Source organism: Stylophora pistillata, chromosome 2, assembly GCF_964205215.1.
Source record: "Stylophora pistillata chromosome 2, jaStyPist1.2, whole genome shotgun sequence".
Lineage (NCBI taxonomy): Eukaryota > Metazoa > Cnidaria > Anthozoa > Scleractinia > Pocilloporidae > Stylophora > Stylophora pistillata.
Genome location: NC_142520.1, coordinates 34675451 through 34694877, shown reverse-complemented (window position 1 = coordinate 34694877; position 19427 = coordinate 34675451). Strand labels below are relative to the sequence as shown.

The following is a 19427-nucleotide window of genomic DNA, read 5'->3' as shown; positions in this document are numbered from 1 at the left end:
AAACCTCTGTTTTCTTCATCATCCTCTCGCTAAAAAATTGTTATGCTAAGTTGATGAAGAACTTTCCAGTAATTAAACTCGTAATTGTAGCCCTAAATCATTTCGGTTCTTTTTTGCAATCATTTTGTTAAGTGTTAGAATAAGATAAAAATGTTATTCACCAGCATAGGTCGGTCCGTATTGGGAAAAACTGTGTCCTCTATCTTGAGTACCGCCCTTGAGCTACAGCCTCAGGCAGTATCCAAGACCTTGGGAAAAGTTATTCCTAACACAGACCTCCCGTCTGATAAATAAAATATATCTATTGCGCAGTTTTTTTTTCTTTTTTGAAGAAAGCAAAGACTTGTCAACAATTTATCGAACCTCTATCCAAGCAGTTATGCCATTGTGAACAGGACTTAGGTTCCCTCCTTTTGTTGAGTGATTAGCAGAGACGAGTACATTTGGGACTGTATGATAAGTATGGAGAAAGGAAACATCCTGAAAAGAAAGATAAAAATTAAAAACATATTCTGGGATCAGGGCCTACACTAAAACTAGCGCCTTAGTAAAGTTAAACGAAATTATTAAATTAGAAGATCTCCCTTGAATTCCTTCGCCCATTCCCTCACCCATTTTCTTCAAAAACAATAATAATAATGATAATTATTAAAAACTAAATCATAGGATAATGCAATTCAAGACTTTTTACGTATGATGCACGATCCTCGCAGTAGATAGCGCTATTTAAGCAATAGCGAAAATCCGACCTGAAAAAAAAAATCAGGCCTGTACGGGATTCGAACCACTGACCTCTGCGATACTAGTGCAGCGCTCTACCAATTGAGCTAACAAGCCAACTGGGAGCAGGTCGTTAAGTTGATCAAGACTTTTTATTGGCTTAGCCATTATGGTAGAGGAGCCAATATACCATAATCTACAAATATGGTAAGCGTACGCGTCAGCTTAAATTAAAAGGGAGCTAAACAATTAAATAAAATTTAAAAACTTAATTTGACGTTTTTAATAAAACGATTATTTCACTCGCGCTTGTTGGATATGAGATGATTATAACCAACTCGGCGCTACGCGCCTCGTTGGTTATCTATCATCTCATAACGAACGCGTGCTCTTGGAATAATTGTTAATAATGACAATAATAGTAATAATGAAACAATTTTTAGTGTAATAGAAAATAATAACAATAATAATGATAACAATTGGTTGAGTGCGGAGAGGTGTTCCTGAGGTTTAGCAATTCTCTTTCTTCTCCCAAGAGAACAAAGTCCATAAGCACATAGATCCTTAGAACTTCAGCCAGACCCTCGTAAATAGTGAGTAGAACATGGATATCGCTATGATTACTGATCAATTTGCACTAAATAAACTACCCATGAACCAAACAAATTCGGCGTACTCACTCAAACACAAACATGCTCGAAATTAGATGAGACGATGGAAAAAAACCACCAATGATTATTTACCTTGCAGAAGGCATTATTTTGATCGTCAGGAGGGGGTTTGTTGTTCATGAAGGGAACCATGCCATGTTCCAAGAAGGGGGGCTTGTGAAGATCCACAAACGCGAACCAATTCTGACAAAAACACGAAAAAATGCAAGAGTGTTCATTGCATCTTAATTGACGCGAGATGGTCGAATGAAAATACGGCTAGAGATACAATCTTCTATGCATTATGTTATATAGTGCGTACAGGTATGTTGGGATCCATAACTAGCTAAATGATCCCTTAACGAGGCAATCATGAATGCTGTTTTGCCGTAAAACTTTATGGGAACGCAATGGTCATGTTTTGGATTATCCCTGTTTTTTAATAATAATTTTCATTCAATTGTACTTTATCAAATATATCTTAACGAAGTCGAGAATTCTTCTGATTTATATCACTTGGAGTCCATTTTAATTTTGATTAGTGGAGTAGCCATTATGCTTAACATCAGTTGGTTTGTGTTATGCATATAACAAGAATTCCTTTCTAAATTGTACCATTGAGAGAGAATTACAAGAGTAAGCAGTTATTTAGATAGGAAAGCGATAAGCCTGTAAACCAATAATTACAACGGAAATGTCCTCGTGGGATCCTGCGTAGTTTTGTAGCTCCCTCAAACAAACTTTGCATGAAGATTGTGTGACATCTTCAATCCAGACACTAGCTGCGTCACGCTTCAGTCCAGAATGATGATGTTCGGCAGTTACAAATACAGAAGGTGAACTGTTAAACTTCCCTGAAATCGAAAAAGAAGTTAGACTGCTTAACCGTATTAGATGGTCAACTTTCTCTTTCTCTTGTCAATGATAAGATTAGCGCATTTAAAGTAAAGCTCTACTTAACAAATATTTCCACGATGTCGTGAGTCTGTTCAATTAATGGGACACTGTCACGGGTTGACATGCGCAGTAGCATACACTCTCTCCGAGACTTGTCACGCTTTACGGCCATTATGGAAATATCAGTTAGTCGAAGAATTCTGCATATATTTTGCTTTTAAATCAAGTTTATCCAAAGCAAATGCTCATGAAAGTGAATTTCTTTTACTGAGGAACCTTCGGTGATCGTGTGTAAATGTAAAAGTGCTTATACAACGAAGCGCAAAGGAAATAGTTCTTGTGGGTGCCCTTGCAAAGGGAGAAACGTGCTCTGTACAAATGAATGTAAATGTGGAACAAGCAATAAACCTTGCAGAAACAGGGTATGCATATAAAGTTGAATACATGCTTGTAAAGTTGTAAACATTCACTTCTTTTGTGGCTCGAATGTCCAAAAAGCATACGAAATGATTTGTGTATTCCCTTTCTTCAGGATTCGAACGAGCCTATATTTATGGAAGCCATAGAGTTCGCCTGAGGCTTACCTGTATTCCAATCATAATGTGTAGTAGAATAAACATCTGCCTCGCAAATGCTACAAATGTCTGTGATATCTGGCATTATTTTATTTTCCTATCAGTAAAATCACTGTCGCTGAATGACTCATAACCTGCATCAATTTTGCCTGCAGCCACAACTGAAATGTCTTTTCTTACACATAAATACGCTTATGGTTCCCCAGCCACGCTTTCTTGTATTCCCCTCTGTCTTCAACCTTTCGTTTCCGCCCTGAGTTAATGTGTTTACCGCCATGTCCGGATCCTCCGCTAGACGCCATTCTGAATTTGTGAATGCAACTTGAAAAAGTCAGGATGACTTTTTCAAGTTTCGATCGGCTATAAGAGCATGCGCATACCGTGACCGTGTCCCTTTAGAGATCATATACGACGTCAGAATGTGGCAAGAATAAACGAAGTGTCATACGAGGCTCAGCCGTGTGTTTCATTGATTTCACCACAACATTACTGAACAAAAACACTGTAACATGAAATCTATTTGTTTAATGTTGAACAATTATTCGCCAATGGCGAAGTAAATGTGTTAAATAATTCCGTGACGGGGAAAGGAATTATTCAACAGTGCCCACTAGGCCTGAGGCGAAAATTTGTTCCAGTATAATTGTTCAAGTACTTTCGAATTCTGTAAGTATCCGTTCTGATGTTAAAACCATCCTGTTTCAGTTGTTTTAAGTACTCAAATCGAGATAAAGAGCCAGTGTCAGCTAGAATTTGATAGCTTCATTAATGTAAATGCGCGACTTTAATTGCGTGACTTGAAGTTTGCGTGACATTTCAGTTACAGTTGGCCTTTGTGCCATTTGAGCCTTTCGGATAGTTTTTCTTTCTTTAGTTGTTGCATCGTACGCTCCTTTACTGTTCACTGTTATGTCCGGCGTCCGTCCTAAGGTTACTTCTTAAGTTTTGGTTTCAAGCCACCGACGTATAGGGACCGATATGTAAGTTGCATTCGTTTGTTCTCACTTTTGTAGCTTGCCCGATTTATGCAAGGTAGCGTTTCTCTTGATCTGATTTTATGCTTTGTGTGTGTGTTATTTACTCGCCGCCGTCGTATCGTCTAGCGGCTATTTCTAGTCATAATTGTCCTTTATCTCGTTTCGAGTAAGCTCTTTCATCTTTATAAGTATATTTTGTGTTTGCCGTGGTACTTAGTTCATTTATTAGTTCTTTTCGTTATGTTAGATTTGTTTACGCTGTTAAGTCGCCACGTGTTTCAATTGAGTACAATCGATTATATAAGTTTCCTTTTTTTTTTTAATTCGCCTACAGTTTACGAGATCTATTAAAGATAAGTCTCCGTAACGTATCCCCTGGCTTGGTCGTATTTCTCCGGTCGCGATTTTCTCGGCGCTTCGTTCGGCCTTGATGTTCGCTTGCCGCTACAGTAAAATATCGCCAACTGACGCCTTTGGCTGGAACTAAAATTTGTTGAGGATGAGCGATAGTGGTAGTCGATCGCCTCGAGCTACGGTTCGAAAGATTCTCTCATTGGAGAAGAAACAAGCAGAAGTTGGAATTCCAAATGATTTACGTGATTTAGGTGATCTTAGTTTGGACGAAGCCAATAGTCCTCGTGGCAGGAAATTCGATCCTCCTAACTTGAGAGAACCACACGAGCGTACTTTGACCGACAAAGGCAGAGCATATCAATTGGAAGTTCGCGCTTTAAAGAAACAAGAAGTGGAAAACAAATTACGTAAACATGTTGGAAGAATTTACTCATTGCTCGAGCTCCACCCGGGTACCGAAGAATTGGAAAAGGAAAGACAAATCCTAGATGTAATTAAAGAGGAGCTTAACCAGGCATACCGATCTTATGACGAGTTACTTGATGATGAAAGCGCTAAAGGTGCCGCTTACCGATATTTTGATTTGTGCGATCGGGAGTTTATCGAATGCCGAATGCGATTGTCCGAAATTCTTCGTTCAATCGAACAACGAAAGCACGAAGAATGCGAATCTAATAAGCAAGAAACCAAATCAGGCCGTTCTGGAAGATCAAGGGTTTCAGGTTCTTCAAGATCTTCTAGGTCGTCGGTCATGTCAAAGAGAGTAGAGGCGGCGACCAGAGCAGCGAAGCTGAAGGTCGAAATGAAGTATCTGGATCAGGAAACCAATTTAAGAAGAATCCAGTTGGAGAGAGAGATCGCCTTGGCAGATGCTGAAGAGGAAGCTATCAAATTGGTCATGAACGAAGAAGTGAAGAATGGCTTAGTTCGCAAAAATACGAAATCTGATGAGAGAATCGAACAAAGTTTCCGCGAAGCTAAATTCGATGTCGGAAAATCTGTCATAAAACATGAACCTTCACTGTTGAGACCGGAAGCACTTCCTTTCACGCCGCCAGTGAGAGAAGCCGCTAATCAAGACAACAATTTCGCCCCCGAGCGAGACGAGCCGACAACACATCAAGAAGTGACTCTTAAACAAATAGTCAGTCTCCAAGCAAAGCAAGCGGAATTAAGCGCTCTCATTGTCAACCAGCAAAGAGCCAGCACGCTTCCCTCTCAAGAACCGCCTGTATTCAAAGGAAGCTATTTCGATTACCCGACATTCATAGCTGCCTTCGATGCCATGATAGAAAAGAAAGTTGACTCAGAGAAAGACAAACTGTATTTTTTGAGCAAGTATACGTCTGGTAAAGCCCACGAAGTCGTGAAAGGTTTCTTGATCTGGGATTCTGACAAGGGTTACGAAGAAGCTCGCAAGCTCTTGGCTCAGCGTTTCGGCAACCCATTTCGAGTGGCCGAAGCTTATAAGGCTAAATTGAGAAATTGGCCGCAGATCGTCGAAGGAGATAGCTCCAGTCTTCAAGATCTCTCTGATTTTCTTATCCGTTGTGAAGGGGCCATGCAGTCTATGAAGTACATGGAAGATCTAAATTCGACAAGGTTACTACAGGAAATAAGCACAAAACTGCCCCTTAAGTCAAGTTCCAGGTGGTGTCGCCAAGCACGTGATGTCTTGAAGAAAACGGAGAGAACTGTATCCTTCCATGATCTGGTAGAATTTGTCAGAGAAGAAGCAGATCTCGCGAATGATCCGGTCTTTTCTCCCGAAGCTTTGAAAAGTAAAAGAAACAAGGGGCCCGACAGAAGCCGAGTAAAGAGAAGTCAGGAGGCTAACAGCTTTGCATCGTTCTCCTCTCGTACCCGGCCTAGCGAGAGCAGAGGAAAGCCTAATGCAGAGCAAGAGCTGAAACAACAAAGTTCGTGCATCTTCTGCGGTGGCAACCACCCACCTCACAAGTGCGGAGAACTAAGCAGGAAGAGCATTGACGAACGCCTGGCACTGGTTAGATCGAAAGGCCTCTGTTTTGGATGCCTGAAAAGGGGTCATCAATCGAAGAACTGTCGAGTTAGGTTAAATTGCGAAAAATGCGGTAGGCAGCATCCGACTCCACTACATGACCCTACGTATAAAGAAGGATCTAGCAACCAGAATACTCCTGAATCAACTCGGTCCGATTCGGCCCAAAGCCATCAAGCAAGTTCAGAGGTCGCGGACAACGACAGCCACTCCAACCCCAATGTTGGTGTGTGTAGCGCAGTGAGTGGGCATGGCACTGTAACGAATTCTTTAATCATCCCAGTCTATGTGTTTCGTAAGAGTCACCCCGAGCTTAAAGTCAAGGTCTATGCGTTATTGGATGACGCCAGTGACACGACGTTTATCAAGACTGACGTGAAGGATAAACTTGGAATCCCTGGAGTTGATTCGAAACTTATCCTTAGTACCATGCTTGGAAGCGAAGAAATCGCCGTTTGCAGAGTGGATGGGCTGGTAGTTGAGAGGATAGATCAGCGCGTTCAAGTCGAGCTACCTAGGACATACTCCAGAGACCAGATACCATCCAGAAGAGACCAGATTCCTAGTCCTGAAGTTGCAGCTGTGTGGCCACATCTCCAAAAGATCAAAGATAAGATTATGCCGTATCAAGAAAGCTTGGAAATCGGATTGCTGATTGGCTGCAACTGTCCGAAGGCGATCAAGCCTAAAGAAGTTATTTTGGGTAAGGGAGAAGATCCTTACGCCGTCCGCACTCTCCTAGGATGGGGAATAATTGGTCCCGTCAGTCCGTCAGAAGACGTTCAGCCAGACTGTGGAGAGCATTTAGCGTCGTCTTGCAATCGAATCCTTGTATATGAAGTTGATACTGGCCGCCGTAGCAAGCGCAGCTTTGTTCTCAATGCCCAAACTAAAGAAGAAATAAATCCCTTTGCAGTGACACGAATGTTCGAACGGGACTTCTCAGAGGAATTTATTCCTGGATTGGGGCTTTCAAAAGAAGACAGAAGATTCCTCACCATCGTCAGGGAAGGAATTACTCAACTAGAGAATGGCCACTATGAACTGCCCCTACCCCTGAGGAATCCGAATGTCGTTCTTCCTAACAACCGTGAGTCAGCCTTCCGTCGCTTGTTACAACTGAAAAGAAGATTCACGGCCGATAGAAGATACCGTGACGATTATGTCACCTTCATGGAGAATATGATAGAGAAGGGTTTTGCTGAAAGGGTGAAACAAAGCACCTCTTCGTCGTCAGATACAGAACAACGAAACGTCTGGTATATCCCACACCACGGAGTATACCATCCCAAGAAACCAACTAAGATTCGCGTTGTTTTCGACTGTGCCGCAGAGTTCAAGGGAGAGTCTCTGAATAAACACCTGTTACAAGGCCCGGACTTGACGAACACTCTTACAGGTGTCCTGAACAGGTTCCGTCAAGAGCACGTGGGGTTAATGTGTGATATTGAGTCCATGTTCTACCAAGTGTGTGTTGCTGAGGAGTACCGGGATCTACTGCGCTTCCTCTGGTGGGAGAATGGAGACTTTTCGAAGGGTCCAATTGAGTACCGAATGACCGTGCACCTTTTCGGTGCAACCTCGTCTCCTGGTTGTGCCAATTTTGCTTTGAAGAAGTCTGCGCAAGATAGTGAGTGCGAGTTGGGATCAGCTGCCGCTGACTTTCTGCGGAACGACTTCTATGTGGATGATGGATTAAAGTCCTGTGCCACGATTGAGGAGGCGAACCATTTGATCAAGTCTGTGAAAGAAATGTGCAGAAGAGGAGGCTTCAATCTGCAGAAGTTCGTTTCCAACAAGAAGGAGGTCATAAAGAACATCCCAGTGATTGACAGAGCTGATCACCTCAAGAGCATAAACCTCGATCTTGACAAGTTACCCATGGAACGAGCACTCGGTGTTCAGTGGTGTATTCAGTCAGACACTTTCCAATTTCGTATAGCATTGAAAGACCGTCCTTGTACAAGAAGGGGAATTCTCTCCACCATCAGTTCTATTTTTGACCCACTTGGTTTTATTGCACCAGTGCTATTAGAAGGAAAGAGTATTCTACAAGAATTGTGCCGCAATGGTGTGGATTGGGACGACCCAATAATACCTGAGGTGATCAGAGCAAGATGGGAAAGATGGAGGACTGAGCTTCATGTTCTTCAGCATTTTTCAATTCCCAGATGTTTCAAACCTGATGACTTTGGAACAGTAGTAAAGAAAGAGCTGCACCATTTCTCCGACGCCAGCACTAAGGGATACGGTCAATGCAGTTATCTGAGGCTTCAAGACGATTCCGGCAGAATCCATTGTGCCTTTGTAGTTGGCAAGTCGCGAGTGACCCCCCTCAAGCCTGTTACAATTCCACGTCTTGAATTACAAGCCGCGGTAACTTCTGTGAAGATAAGCCAACAGATACGTCAGGAGCTAAACCTTGAAGACGTCCAAGAGTTCTTCTGGTCTGACAGCAAAGTTGTCTTGGCCTACATTGCCAATGAAAGTCGTAGGTTCCATATTTTTGTTGCCAATCGAGTTCAGCTCATTCAAGACTTGACTTCAGTGGATCAGTGGAAATACATTGAAACTAAACTAAACCCGGCAGATGACGCCTCCCGCGGTCTCAGTCCAAATGCTCTCGTTACTTCGAAGTGGTCTACGGGACCTGCATTCTTGTGGCAGAAGGAGAAGGAATGGCCCGTCGATGAGGAAGTTTTGCCAGATCCCAGCCAAGTACTGCCATGTGACCCTGAGGTCAGGAAAGTCATCGCCTTAGCTACAAAGTCCACGAAGAAGGAGCTGAAGATTACAGACCGTTTGGAATACTTTTCTGATTGGTTCCGTGCCAGAAGAGCCGTTGCCTTATGTCTTCTGTATCTTCAAAGGCTACGAGAGCAAGCCTTTGCAGAGCACAGGGTCAGCAATAAGAAGGCTATGCTTCAAGTGCAAGACCTTCAAGAAGCAGAAAGTGTAATCATAAAGTCCGTCCAGTGTACCGCCTTTTCTGAGGAGCTTAAGTCGTCGAAGTCCTCACAGCATGTTAAGTCCCTCGAAGACAGATTAGCCGCGCCAGCAGAGATAAAGTTTAGTCCGAAGCAATCCTCCCTACATAAGCTGGATCCCTTCCTTGACTCGCAGGGAATTCTACGCGTTGGCGGCCGCCTTAGAAATGCTTCACTCCCGTTTGAAGTCAAATTCCCCGTGATCTTACCTCGAATGAGCCACGTGACGACTCTCATTATCAGGTACTTTCACGAGAAGATAAAGCATCAAGGGCGGGGCATGACTTTGAACGAGATAAGAGCCAATGGTTACTGGATCGTGGGTGGAACAAGCGCAGTTGGAAGCTACATCTGGAGCTGTGTTGTCTGTAGAAAGATGCGTTCTGCAATGGTAGAGCAAAAGATGGCAGATCTGCCAGAGGATCGACTAGAACCTGCTCCACCTTTCACGTTTTGTGCAGTGGACTACTTTGGCCCCTTTTCCATCAAAGAAGGCAGAAAAGAAATGAAGAGGTACGGAGTTCTGTTTACATGCTTAGCCTCAAGAGCCATCCATTTGGAGACTTCCACTTCACTTGAAACGGATGCCTTCATAAATGCGCTTCGTCGTTTTATATGCCGCAGAGGGCCGATCCGCCAACTACGAAGCGACCAGGGAACGAATTTTGTTGGCGCTAAGCATGAGTTGAAGGCTGCGCTTGCAGAGCTCGACCACGAACGCATCAAAGCAGAATTACTTCAGAGGAATTGTGATTGGTTCACCTTCGCTATGAATGTTCCGTCTTCTAGCCACATGGGTGGAGTCTGGGAGCGGCAGATTCGTACAGTCAGAAGCGTCCTGTCCCCACTTCTCCAGAACAATGGCCTACAGCTGGACGACGAGTCGCTTAGAACGCTCATGTGCGAGGTGGAGGCCATCATTAATAGCCGTCCATTGACAGTTGACCTCTTAAATGACCCAGGTTCGCTAAGCCCCCTGACACCCAACCACTTGCTCACTATGAAGACGAAGGTTGTTCTCTCGCCACCTGGTGTCTTTCCGTCAGGTGACAAGTTTTGCAGGAAGCGTTGGAGGCGTGTCCAACATTTGGCCAACGAGTTCTGGTCACGATGGCGGAAAGAATATCTGCTTAGTTTGCAGCAACGTCAGAAGTGGATAGCGTCCCAGAAAGATGTAGGCGTGGACGACATCGTGATCATTAAAGATGATAACGCTCCCCGCAGTCGTTGGCAGCTGGCGCGTGTTTGTGCAGTCAACCGAAGTTCTGATGGACGCGTTCGCACGGTGAAGTTAGCTCTAGCAGACGCTTGTCTTGATAAGAAAGGAAGGAGAGTTAAGGAAGTGAAGTTCCTGGAGCGTCCAGTTCAGAAGCTTGTCCTGTTGATGTCTAAAGACGGCTACGAGAGTGAATCCCGGGGTGTATCCCAGCCGAGGAGCCATTGACTTTGCTGATCATTTGATACGATCATTAGCACGAACACTTAAAACCTTTTTAAAATGTTTAATTTCTCCTTAACTAATTTGCTTATTTGTAGTGAAACACGTTGGTGTTTCAGGGGAGCCATGTAAATGCGCGACTTTAATTGCGTGACTTGAAGTTTGCGTGACATTTCAGTTACAGTTGGCCTTTGTGCCATTTGAGCCTTTCGGATAGTTTTTCTTTCTTTAGTTGTTGCATCGTACGCTCCTTTACTGTTCACTGTTATGTCCGGCGTCCGTCCTAAGGTTACTTCTTAAGTTTTGGTTTCAAGCCACCGACGTAGAGGGACCGATATGTAAGTTGCATTCGTTTGTTCTCACTCTTGTAGCTTGCCCGATTTATGCAAGGTAGCGTTTCTCTTGATCTGATTTTATGCTTTGTGTGTGTGTTATTTACTCGCCGCCGTCGTATCGTCTAGCGGCTATTTCTAGTCATAATTGTCCTTTATCTCGTTTCGAGTAAGCTCTTTCATCTTTATAAGTATATTTTGTGTTTGCCGTGGTACTTAGTTCATTTATTAGTTCTTTTCGTTATGTTAGATTTGTTTACGCTGTTAAGTCGCCACGTGTTTCAATTGAGTACAATCGATTATATAAGTTTCCTTTTTTTTTTTTAATTCGCCTACAGTTTACGAGATCTATTAAAGATAAGTCTCCGTAACGTATCCCCTGGCTTGGTCGTATTTCTCCGGTCGCGATTTTCTCGGCGCTTCGTTCGGCCTTGATGTTCGCTTGCCGCTACAATTAATTTCAATCAACAAAAACCCTCTATATTTCTTTTAAAAAGTGTTACTCTAAACTTACATGTAATACCATCCTTTTTGCTCTACCAAATTAAATTTTCTTCATCATTGCGATTTATGACGCAATTGTCGACCAGTCAAAGCGCGTGCATCTCTACAATCACCGGAGCAATTATATTTAAAACATATATCCAATACTAAGGAAGTATTATTCAAAATTCACGTATAATTCAGCTTATTAGGTAACGGGTTCAGCGTGGCAATAATGCGTTCATATATTGCTTGGGGTACCCAATGGCAAAATGATTTACTATAGCTCTTAGTGAGAGAACGAGAAGCTTTGTCCTAGCGACTGACTTGGTTCAGGTTCTAGACCATAGCTTAACAGGGCCTCTCTTCATCCCTGATCATGATTATAAATAGTGATTTACTTGCACACTGACAAAATAGGGAAAGGGGATGTCTGCAATTAAACTATCTTTCCTACCAGGAAGGATGGCAAAGGATATTGTACAAACCGGGGTAGGGTCCGTCACTATTGCATCGTCAAGCTCTTGGAACTCAACCGCAACCTTTTACCGAAGCATGTCGTTTTAATGTATGTTTTTGCAGCCGTAAAACAGGGACAAACATCAGGCTCTTTTTTTTAGCTTGACACAACCGTGATGCTGAAAGACTCCACTAGATGACACAAAAAAGAAAAATTTTATTTACCGATGGAAAATTCACAGCTTTACAAGTCGTTCCAGTCCACCACTGTGATGTCTGTTCTTCTCCCGCCACTCCACCCACCGGAGCTCCCTGATACGCCATCCAATCCAATGTGACGTTTGCATTCGATTTTCGTTCATTGAAGCCTGCCGCCATTACACAGGCCGTGAATTGATCGGTACTGATGTTCTCAACCCACGGAACCGCCGCATCATGAACATATGACTTGTCGCTGGTGTCGATATGATTGACCGTTATCTGCACTTCAATGGGTTTGTCAGGATAGAACACAAATGGTCTCAGACGAATGATCTCGCAGTGAGAATATCCAAGAGATGGAATATGGGGCATGTGATGGCGACCTCTCTGAAAAGGGAATCCTGCGACAGCGAAAAAAAAAAAACGGGAAATGACAGCAAGGAGTAAGGACAAAGGCGATACCATGGAAAATAGCAAGTATAGTGTCACGGACAGTGACAGCATTAGTGACGATGAAAATGACAGTGGCAGTCGAAATGACATTGACAATGACAATGAATGACGACGACAGCAACGATTGCAGTGATATGCAATTACATTGACAATGATAATGATAACAACGATAACAAAGAGAGTTTTATCCAAATAGCAGGGACAATGACGATGACGATGACGATGAAGATGAGAATGACAATGACAATGACAATGGCGATGGCAATGGCAATGAAAATGGCAATGACAGTGATAACGACAATGACAATGACAGTGGTGGTGGAATAAAATGACAACGATAATGACATCAGTTCTAATTTTAGGCCAAACTATAGAAGAAAAGTGAAAAAACAATAACCACGACATGCAATTTATGTTGTTGTGAACAGATGGACGTTTAATTTTGCAGGATTCCTCTAGATTTGGCCACCATCGGCAATCACTAACGTGAGAAATAGAAAATGCGCCTTACCTTCACAACTACCCGGATGTTGCACTGTAAAGTTGAGCCGCATGCGACACATTTCCTGTTCAAACAAACACTTATTGTCGTAGGTTGTTCCGTTGGATGAGCAGATGGGCTCATGGTAGGAAGGGCAGCGGTCTATACATACGCAGCGAGCATCATGGGGTCCAAAAGCCTTGCATAACCCATGGAAATAACACGTTATGTTCAGACAGGGGTCCAGGTCTGGTAAGTATGAAAACAGGAGGAAACATTTCTATTATTCTGTTATAATCCGTTGAGTTGAACCTTACTGTGAAGAAACCTTAGGATAATAGTATTATGAGGAATAAAGATCGTGACCGAAACTTAGGTCACAGTTGGGGATCGAATTTCTATTTCTTAACCCGTTCAGTCCAGCACAACAACGAGACCACCACTCTGGCGTTGAAACAGTTGTCACGATACAGAGACTAAATAGTATTAGTCACAAAGGGCTTTTGTACCAATGGAAATTTAAATGGTAGAGCTATTTCTACATGTTCTGAAATTGCATTTTTCCTATGGTTTTGTCTTTCTATTCACACCAACCTCCAACAACAACATAATCAACTCGTATGATATCATCGCTATGAGCATCGCTGTCGTAGCTTCTCGCACATACTTTCGTATCTTCAGTGGACGTGTACTATAATCAAGACAGGAAGAAAAAAAAATAAAAATAAAAATAAAAAGTGTGCAGTGTCTTGACTGGGCCACAAACATTTTTTATAATACTAAAACCTCACCTCGACCCATGCCGTCACGGCATTACACTGAGACCGAGGAACACCTGAGTAGTTATTCTTGTAACCCTGTTTGGGCGTCACTACTACAACTGGAGGAGCGTAAAACTGATCGGTGAAGTTTATAGTCTGAAATTGATATGACAAATAAAGTCTGTTAATAAATGACTGGTGGGCTGAAACAAACTTTTAGGGGTTGGTCAGGATTTTGATACTAATCAAAGCAAAACCAAACAAAACAAACAATTCTTAGAAACACCCCAGAAGCTAGCTCTATGCGTATGTTACCCAGGATTGTGTACTGAACCATTGATAACATCGAGTGCAAATAAGCCATAAGGATGCATATTTCTACATTAAACGAGCTGTTGAGCAGACTCAGAAGAAATATAATTGGTTAAATCAACTAAGTTGAAATTGTAAATTGGCCACCGTAACGAATAAAATAGCTGACGTTTCGAGCGTTAGCCCTTCGTCATTCGCTCTGACGAAGGGCTAACGCTCGAAACGTTAGCTTTTTTATTCGTTACGGTGGCCAATTTACAATTTCAACTTAGTTGATATAACAATTACCTTTTTACCCCCACCGACGCAGCGCCACTGTTTCTTTAGAAACTTTCAGCCTTTATTCAGAAGAATGTATCGTTTCTGCACCTTCTCCAAAATTCTTGTTTACAAACTTTCTTTCTTCTCCTTTTTTTTTTTCCTAAACGGGGCTGTTGTGTTGGCGTTGTTAAATATCAAGTCGAATTAATTATCTTAGTAGTTTTGACGATAATGATTTTCATAATAAACAAACTTGTTCAACAGTTGTTGATGAAGTTGTCACTGTATTTTTTTTTAATATCCATCCCAGCGTTACTGTTCAAGATATTGCTTTTCATTTGCTAGTTAAACCTTACTTGGCAATAAGCGTGGTTATCATGATGTTTTTGCAAGCTTGCATTATTGAGCACCACACTCTTTGAAAAGGTAACGTTCTCAACCTTCAGTGTAGTAAAAGCCATCCAGTTCTGTAAAATTTGAATTCAATTGTAAAATGAGAAAACTGTGTGATGGATAACGTGGGAAGAAAATATGTTTAAACAGACAGTCGAAGACTGCATGTGGCTACTTGTATAACATAAAATTTATAGGATTGAAAAGAACGCGAGGTTGTGTAATGAAGTAAGGGGGTAGTGTTACATAACATTTGTCTCACAGGCAAAACAGAAAACTGTTACATCCCACATACTTATGAGTACACTGTCCCACAAGAGAAAGATGATTCAAACGTATATCGACATTGACATGCAACCAGTAATTAAAAGGTAACAATGATGCTAATCGGATACAATGAATACATGAAGTTCATGTATTTTGAACTGCGGTTATAGATACGTATGATGTACGATCCTCGCTGTTAATTGAAATTGATTTCTTGTTTTCCTGTCATTTCATTTTTTTGAGACTTTTATTTCATACTAAAAAGGCATTCCGCATCTTGAGGTATCCCGCCCTTCTACCGATCCACCGTTAACGTTCTTTTCGGCATAAGTCTCTGAGTCAAAAAATGAAACGCTCTTTTTTTGAAAGAAAAAAAATTTCCTTATAACTTACATGGTGTGCAGATGACATCTATTGAGATATTTAGACAGGACAAGTTTTGATATAAATCAGGCGTCGGTGGATGCCACTGTGAAATTATCTTTAGATGTTTTTCGTCTTTTGTAATGTCACGGCAAAAACTGAAAAGATTATGTCTTCGGATCTACATAATTACAGATTTTAACAGTAAAATGCTCTCTCTTGAAACAAAAAAAAATATTTCCTTTTAGCTTCATGATGCGAAGACGACACATGTTGAGACATTTCTGCTAAGAAAACTTTTTTCGCAGCGCTGCCCAGTTGTCGGATTTTCTTAATCGGTTTATCTGAGGACCTTGTGGAATATTTACATCCATATTAACTGAATTTGAGTCTCTCCTGACGTAGATGACCCTTACTGTCTCGCTAGATTGTTCTCGAAGACAAATGAAGCATTCGACAGAACCAACGTAACCTTCCAAGCTACGTATAAAATGTTTATGTGCTTTAGTACGGTACGTTCAAGCTAGCTTGACCACTGAAAAACCAATGCAATTCTTATTATCACTTGGAATATATCGACAATATCGACGTCATATAAAACGATTCTTTCAGTGCGTGATACATTGCGTGACACGTCGACGAGAGCAGAATTGTCTGTACTCTTATCCGCAAAGCCAAATTGGCCGATGAGATTGCGTCATTGCTGCCAATAGAGGCAACTTTTAAAATTGGTCAACTAGTGAATGTGTTAATGAATGGATGAACAAACGAGTCAATAAATTAATCAATTAGTCATTCAATCATCCAGTTGGTCACGCAATAACTCTCACCTATCCGCCCACCCACACATGCGTCCACCCGTATATCTGTTCATCAGTCTTCTTATCCATATCAAGACTCCCAAAGAATTTTTCTGTAGGAATGGGAAAAGAAAAAATTCAATCATGTACTTACTATTTTCACGTTCTTGTGTGTTCCATCGAGAAGCTTGGTTTCTCGGAGACAAACTTTGAAATTGTCCTTGTTCAAGTCCTCTACCCACACAGCCATGGCATCCTGAGGTCTTCTTAAAACTTCATGACTGACAGTAACTAAAATGGTTGGTGAGGTCTTGAAACGCTAAAAGTTATGAAAGACATTTTTACACTTCTTTACCTGTGAATAAAGGAAATTTAACACACAGCCAACATATGAACCAGACCTATGCTTACTGTTGATATGACTTAAACGGATCAAGATATATATTAAATCCCTTTGTTAAAACCCACATACTAAAATGGGATTCGAGCCTGATAACATGGATAAACTACTCTTGGACTACAAAATGGGTCGTTGACATCTGATATGTGTCTTTCCTACATTTCCTGGAAGTAGGATGTAAGGCGGAGAGAAAGAAGGGCCGTAGTTGTAGAAAAAATAAGCAAACATCATTTGTCCAACCTCTTTAAAGGTGATTGTCCTACAATTCGTTCCGGTGGTCCAAGCTTTTAAGTGGACGGTTTCTAACTGAGATCCTGTTGGCACAGATTGCAAAGCAACCCAGTTTATTTCAGATGTACCGTTCGATCCGTCTCCATATTCTAACACGCAGGTCGTGAATCCTCTCGTCGAAACAGATTCAACCCAGACGGCTGCACCATAACGGTGACCTGGACTTTCTGTAGTATGTCCAAATGAGGCAAATACCTTGACTTGCGGTCCATGAGAGAAGGGGTGTTGGAAGTTTATCTTTTTACACCCAAACAGGCCTGGTTTGTTGGTTGTCACGTTATCCTTTCCAGCCTTTACACTCGATGCTGTCAAGGGATAAAAGACAAAATTATGCCTTCATTTTTTAGGAGCCAATCGAATTGTCTCAGGTTGCTATGCTACAATGATTCCAATCTGAGCACTAGATACTCGTGAATAAACATTAGGGCTGTCAGTGCGTGCGTCGGTACGTGAAAAATCAAAATTTACCCAGACACAAATTGACGGGATGGAATCTAATTTGAACATAAGCTAATAATTCCATGTTGACCTCTTTGTCATTTTTTTTGTTTACAATTGGCATTGAATCACGTAAGTATACGTTGATCGTGCCAGTGCACATTTGATAGAAGAGCTTTTGATATTTTCTTAACAAAAAAAGTCATTTACTAGGTTTGATCAGGAGCAAGCGCTTCAAGTAGAACTTTATTGGGATTACTACGGAAGTTTATGATACCAAATCAACCCGTATGATAAATGCGTGCCGTAATTGAAAGTAAAACTTCCTTCAGCGATAAATTTTATTAACAGGAGGCCTACTAAATATATCTGGTAGAGGTAAAAGCTGATCAGTGAAAAAAAAATGAAAATAAAAACCATTCCTATTGAAAGCTGTACGTTTCATTTTGGCTCACAAAGGCGCTTAACTTACCACCGGGCACCAGAGTCATCTTTAGGAAAACCAACACAACGGCAAAACGTAGAAGCAATTCAGTCGTCTCCATATCGTCCTGAATAAAGTCTGACTACCAACAGGCCGATCCCTCGTTTAAATTTGCTTGATGTCACGTGGGGTTCCGCAACTTCTTCCCTTAGAGCTGATATCTATTTGGTCCATGCGCACGACTGTATTGCTGAAGCTCAAATGACCTCCATTATTTCTGTATATTTAACTGAGGCAACTTCCTTAAAGCTGGTGAAGTGGACTTATCATTTCTCTCTAATTTTTGAGTCAGTTACAACTGCAGAGTAAATTTATCATTTTTAGTTTGCGATAGCTTGACTCTGCAACTCCATTGCTTGTGACCCTAGATCGTGGAGTATATGTTAAAACTTCAACTTTTCAAGAAAACAACCCTGAGCAGAAGATTTCTTTTATAAGCACTTCCTTAAGTTTACTCGGTGGCGTTAGTGCTGGAACAAGAAATTCTATATCATGGTTACAAATCATGTTACAGAATCTCGACATTGTTTATCCTTTACAACTTCCTTCAGCGAGGCTTACATTGCGTCTCAAGCCTGAGACCAAAGAAGTATAGTTAGAGCTGGCACGAATTAAGTTTTTACATGTTCCGTAATCCAAGCTTTGGCTCAACGTACTTTATTAACATAGAAGGCTACCATCCCCTCACGATGATACTTGTCATTAAAGGGAAAGTATGGTCTAGAAAAAGTTAACTTATATCAAAAGTTCCTTTCTTGTATCGTCCTAACTGGCTCAAGCGTTTTAGTTGCGAACGATTACATTCCAAAAATTGGCATTTTCAAATTGAAATCCGCCATCTTTGTCATGACGAAACTATGACGTAACAATAGTCAAACATACTAGTTGTAAGCAAGGAAACAGCGGCGAAGAGAGCCGCTACTGATAAAATTCTTGACTTGGATTTTAATCAAGCCGAAAGGGTGTAGAGCATCCATTTATGTTTCAAACGAAACATGGCTTGTCTTCAGGGGAGGGAGATACCTCTGTTGAGGAGAAAGAGAGAGAAAGTCAAGAGAGAAAGTTTTAAAAAGAAACGTCAACCCGCTCAGTCGCTCACGTCTTGGAAATCGCGAGTGGTTCTCTTGCAACTATCAAGAAAAACCTACGAAAAACAAGAACTTAAATGTACTAGGCCGACACCGACTCAATTTGAAAGGCAAATGTTTTTTTCATCAAAAAAATCCTAGCTCTGAAGTGATAGTTACTTTATTAAAGAAGACCCTAGTGCCCGGGACGGATTCATGTGACAGTACTAGCTCGGAATGAAACGAATTATTTTTGCAGTTTTAGGAATCCAGATTCGGTCTCTAATTGAACACAAATCATTTGAAACTAAGAACAGCCCCAGTAAGCGTGCAACACGTTAGAAATGGTAGACTTGAAGATCATTTTTCGAACGCATAAACACCGACAAAATTGATTAGAAACATTTCATTGCCAAACTAACTCAGACTAACGTCTGAAGTTAATTGTTATGAATTAAATTTTGCTTTTTTAGCATTTACCTTTAATTTGTAATGGTGTTTTTATCTTTAATGCAAAGAATTAGCAATATTTTTCATTCTACAGTGTTTGAATGTAGCGGCTT

The 19427-nt window shown here is 41.4% G+C and overlaps 1 protein-coding gene across 1 annotated transcript in view; it reads right to left on the bottom strand.

Annotated features, from left to right (window-relative positions):
• The window catches only part of LOC111345401 (uncharacterized), a 26353-nt gene extending 8349 nt beyond the window's left edge, over positions 1-18004 (bottom strand). Inside the window, exons 1-12 of the mRNA XM_088747198.1 lie at positions 17786-18004; positions 16825-17180; positions 16339-16503; positions 14718-14828; positions 13819-13944; positions 13622-13718; positions 13058-13276; positions 12118-12494; position 11426; positions 2058-2224; positions 1464-1574; positions 364-480 (exon numbers count right to left, since the gene is read on the bottom strand). Coding sequence (XP_088603324.1) covers positions 364-480; positions 1464-1574; positions 2058-2224; position 11426; positions 12118-12494; positions 13058-13276; positions 13622-13718; positions 13819-13944; positions 14718-14828; positions 16339-16503; positions 16825-17180; positions 17786-17858 — 1920 coding nt within the window. The 5' untranslated portion in view covers positions 17859-18004. The remainder of the gene's footprint in view (positions 1-363; positions 481-1463; positions 1575-2057; positions 2225-11425; positions 11427-12117; positions 12495-13057; positions 13277-13621; positions 13719-13818; positions 13945-14717; positions 14829-16338; positions 16504-16824; positions 17181-17785) is intronic.
• Between the last annotated feature and the right edge of the window lie 1423 nt (positions 18005-19427).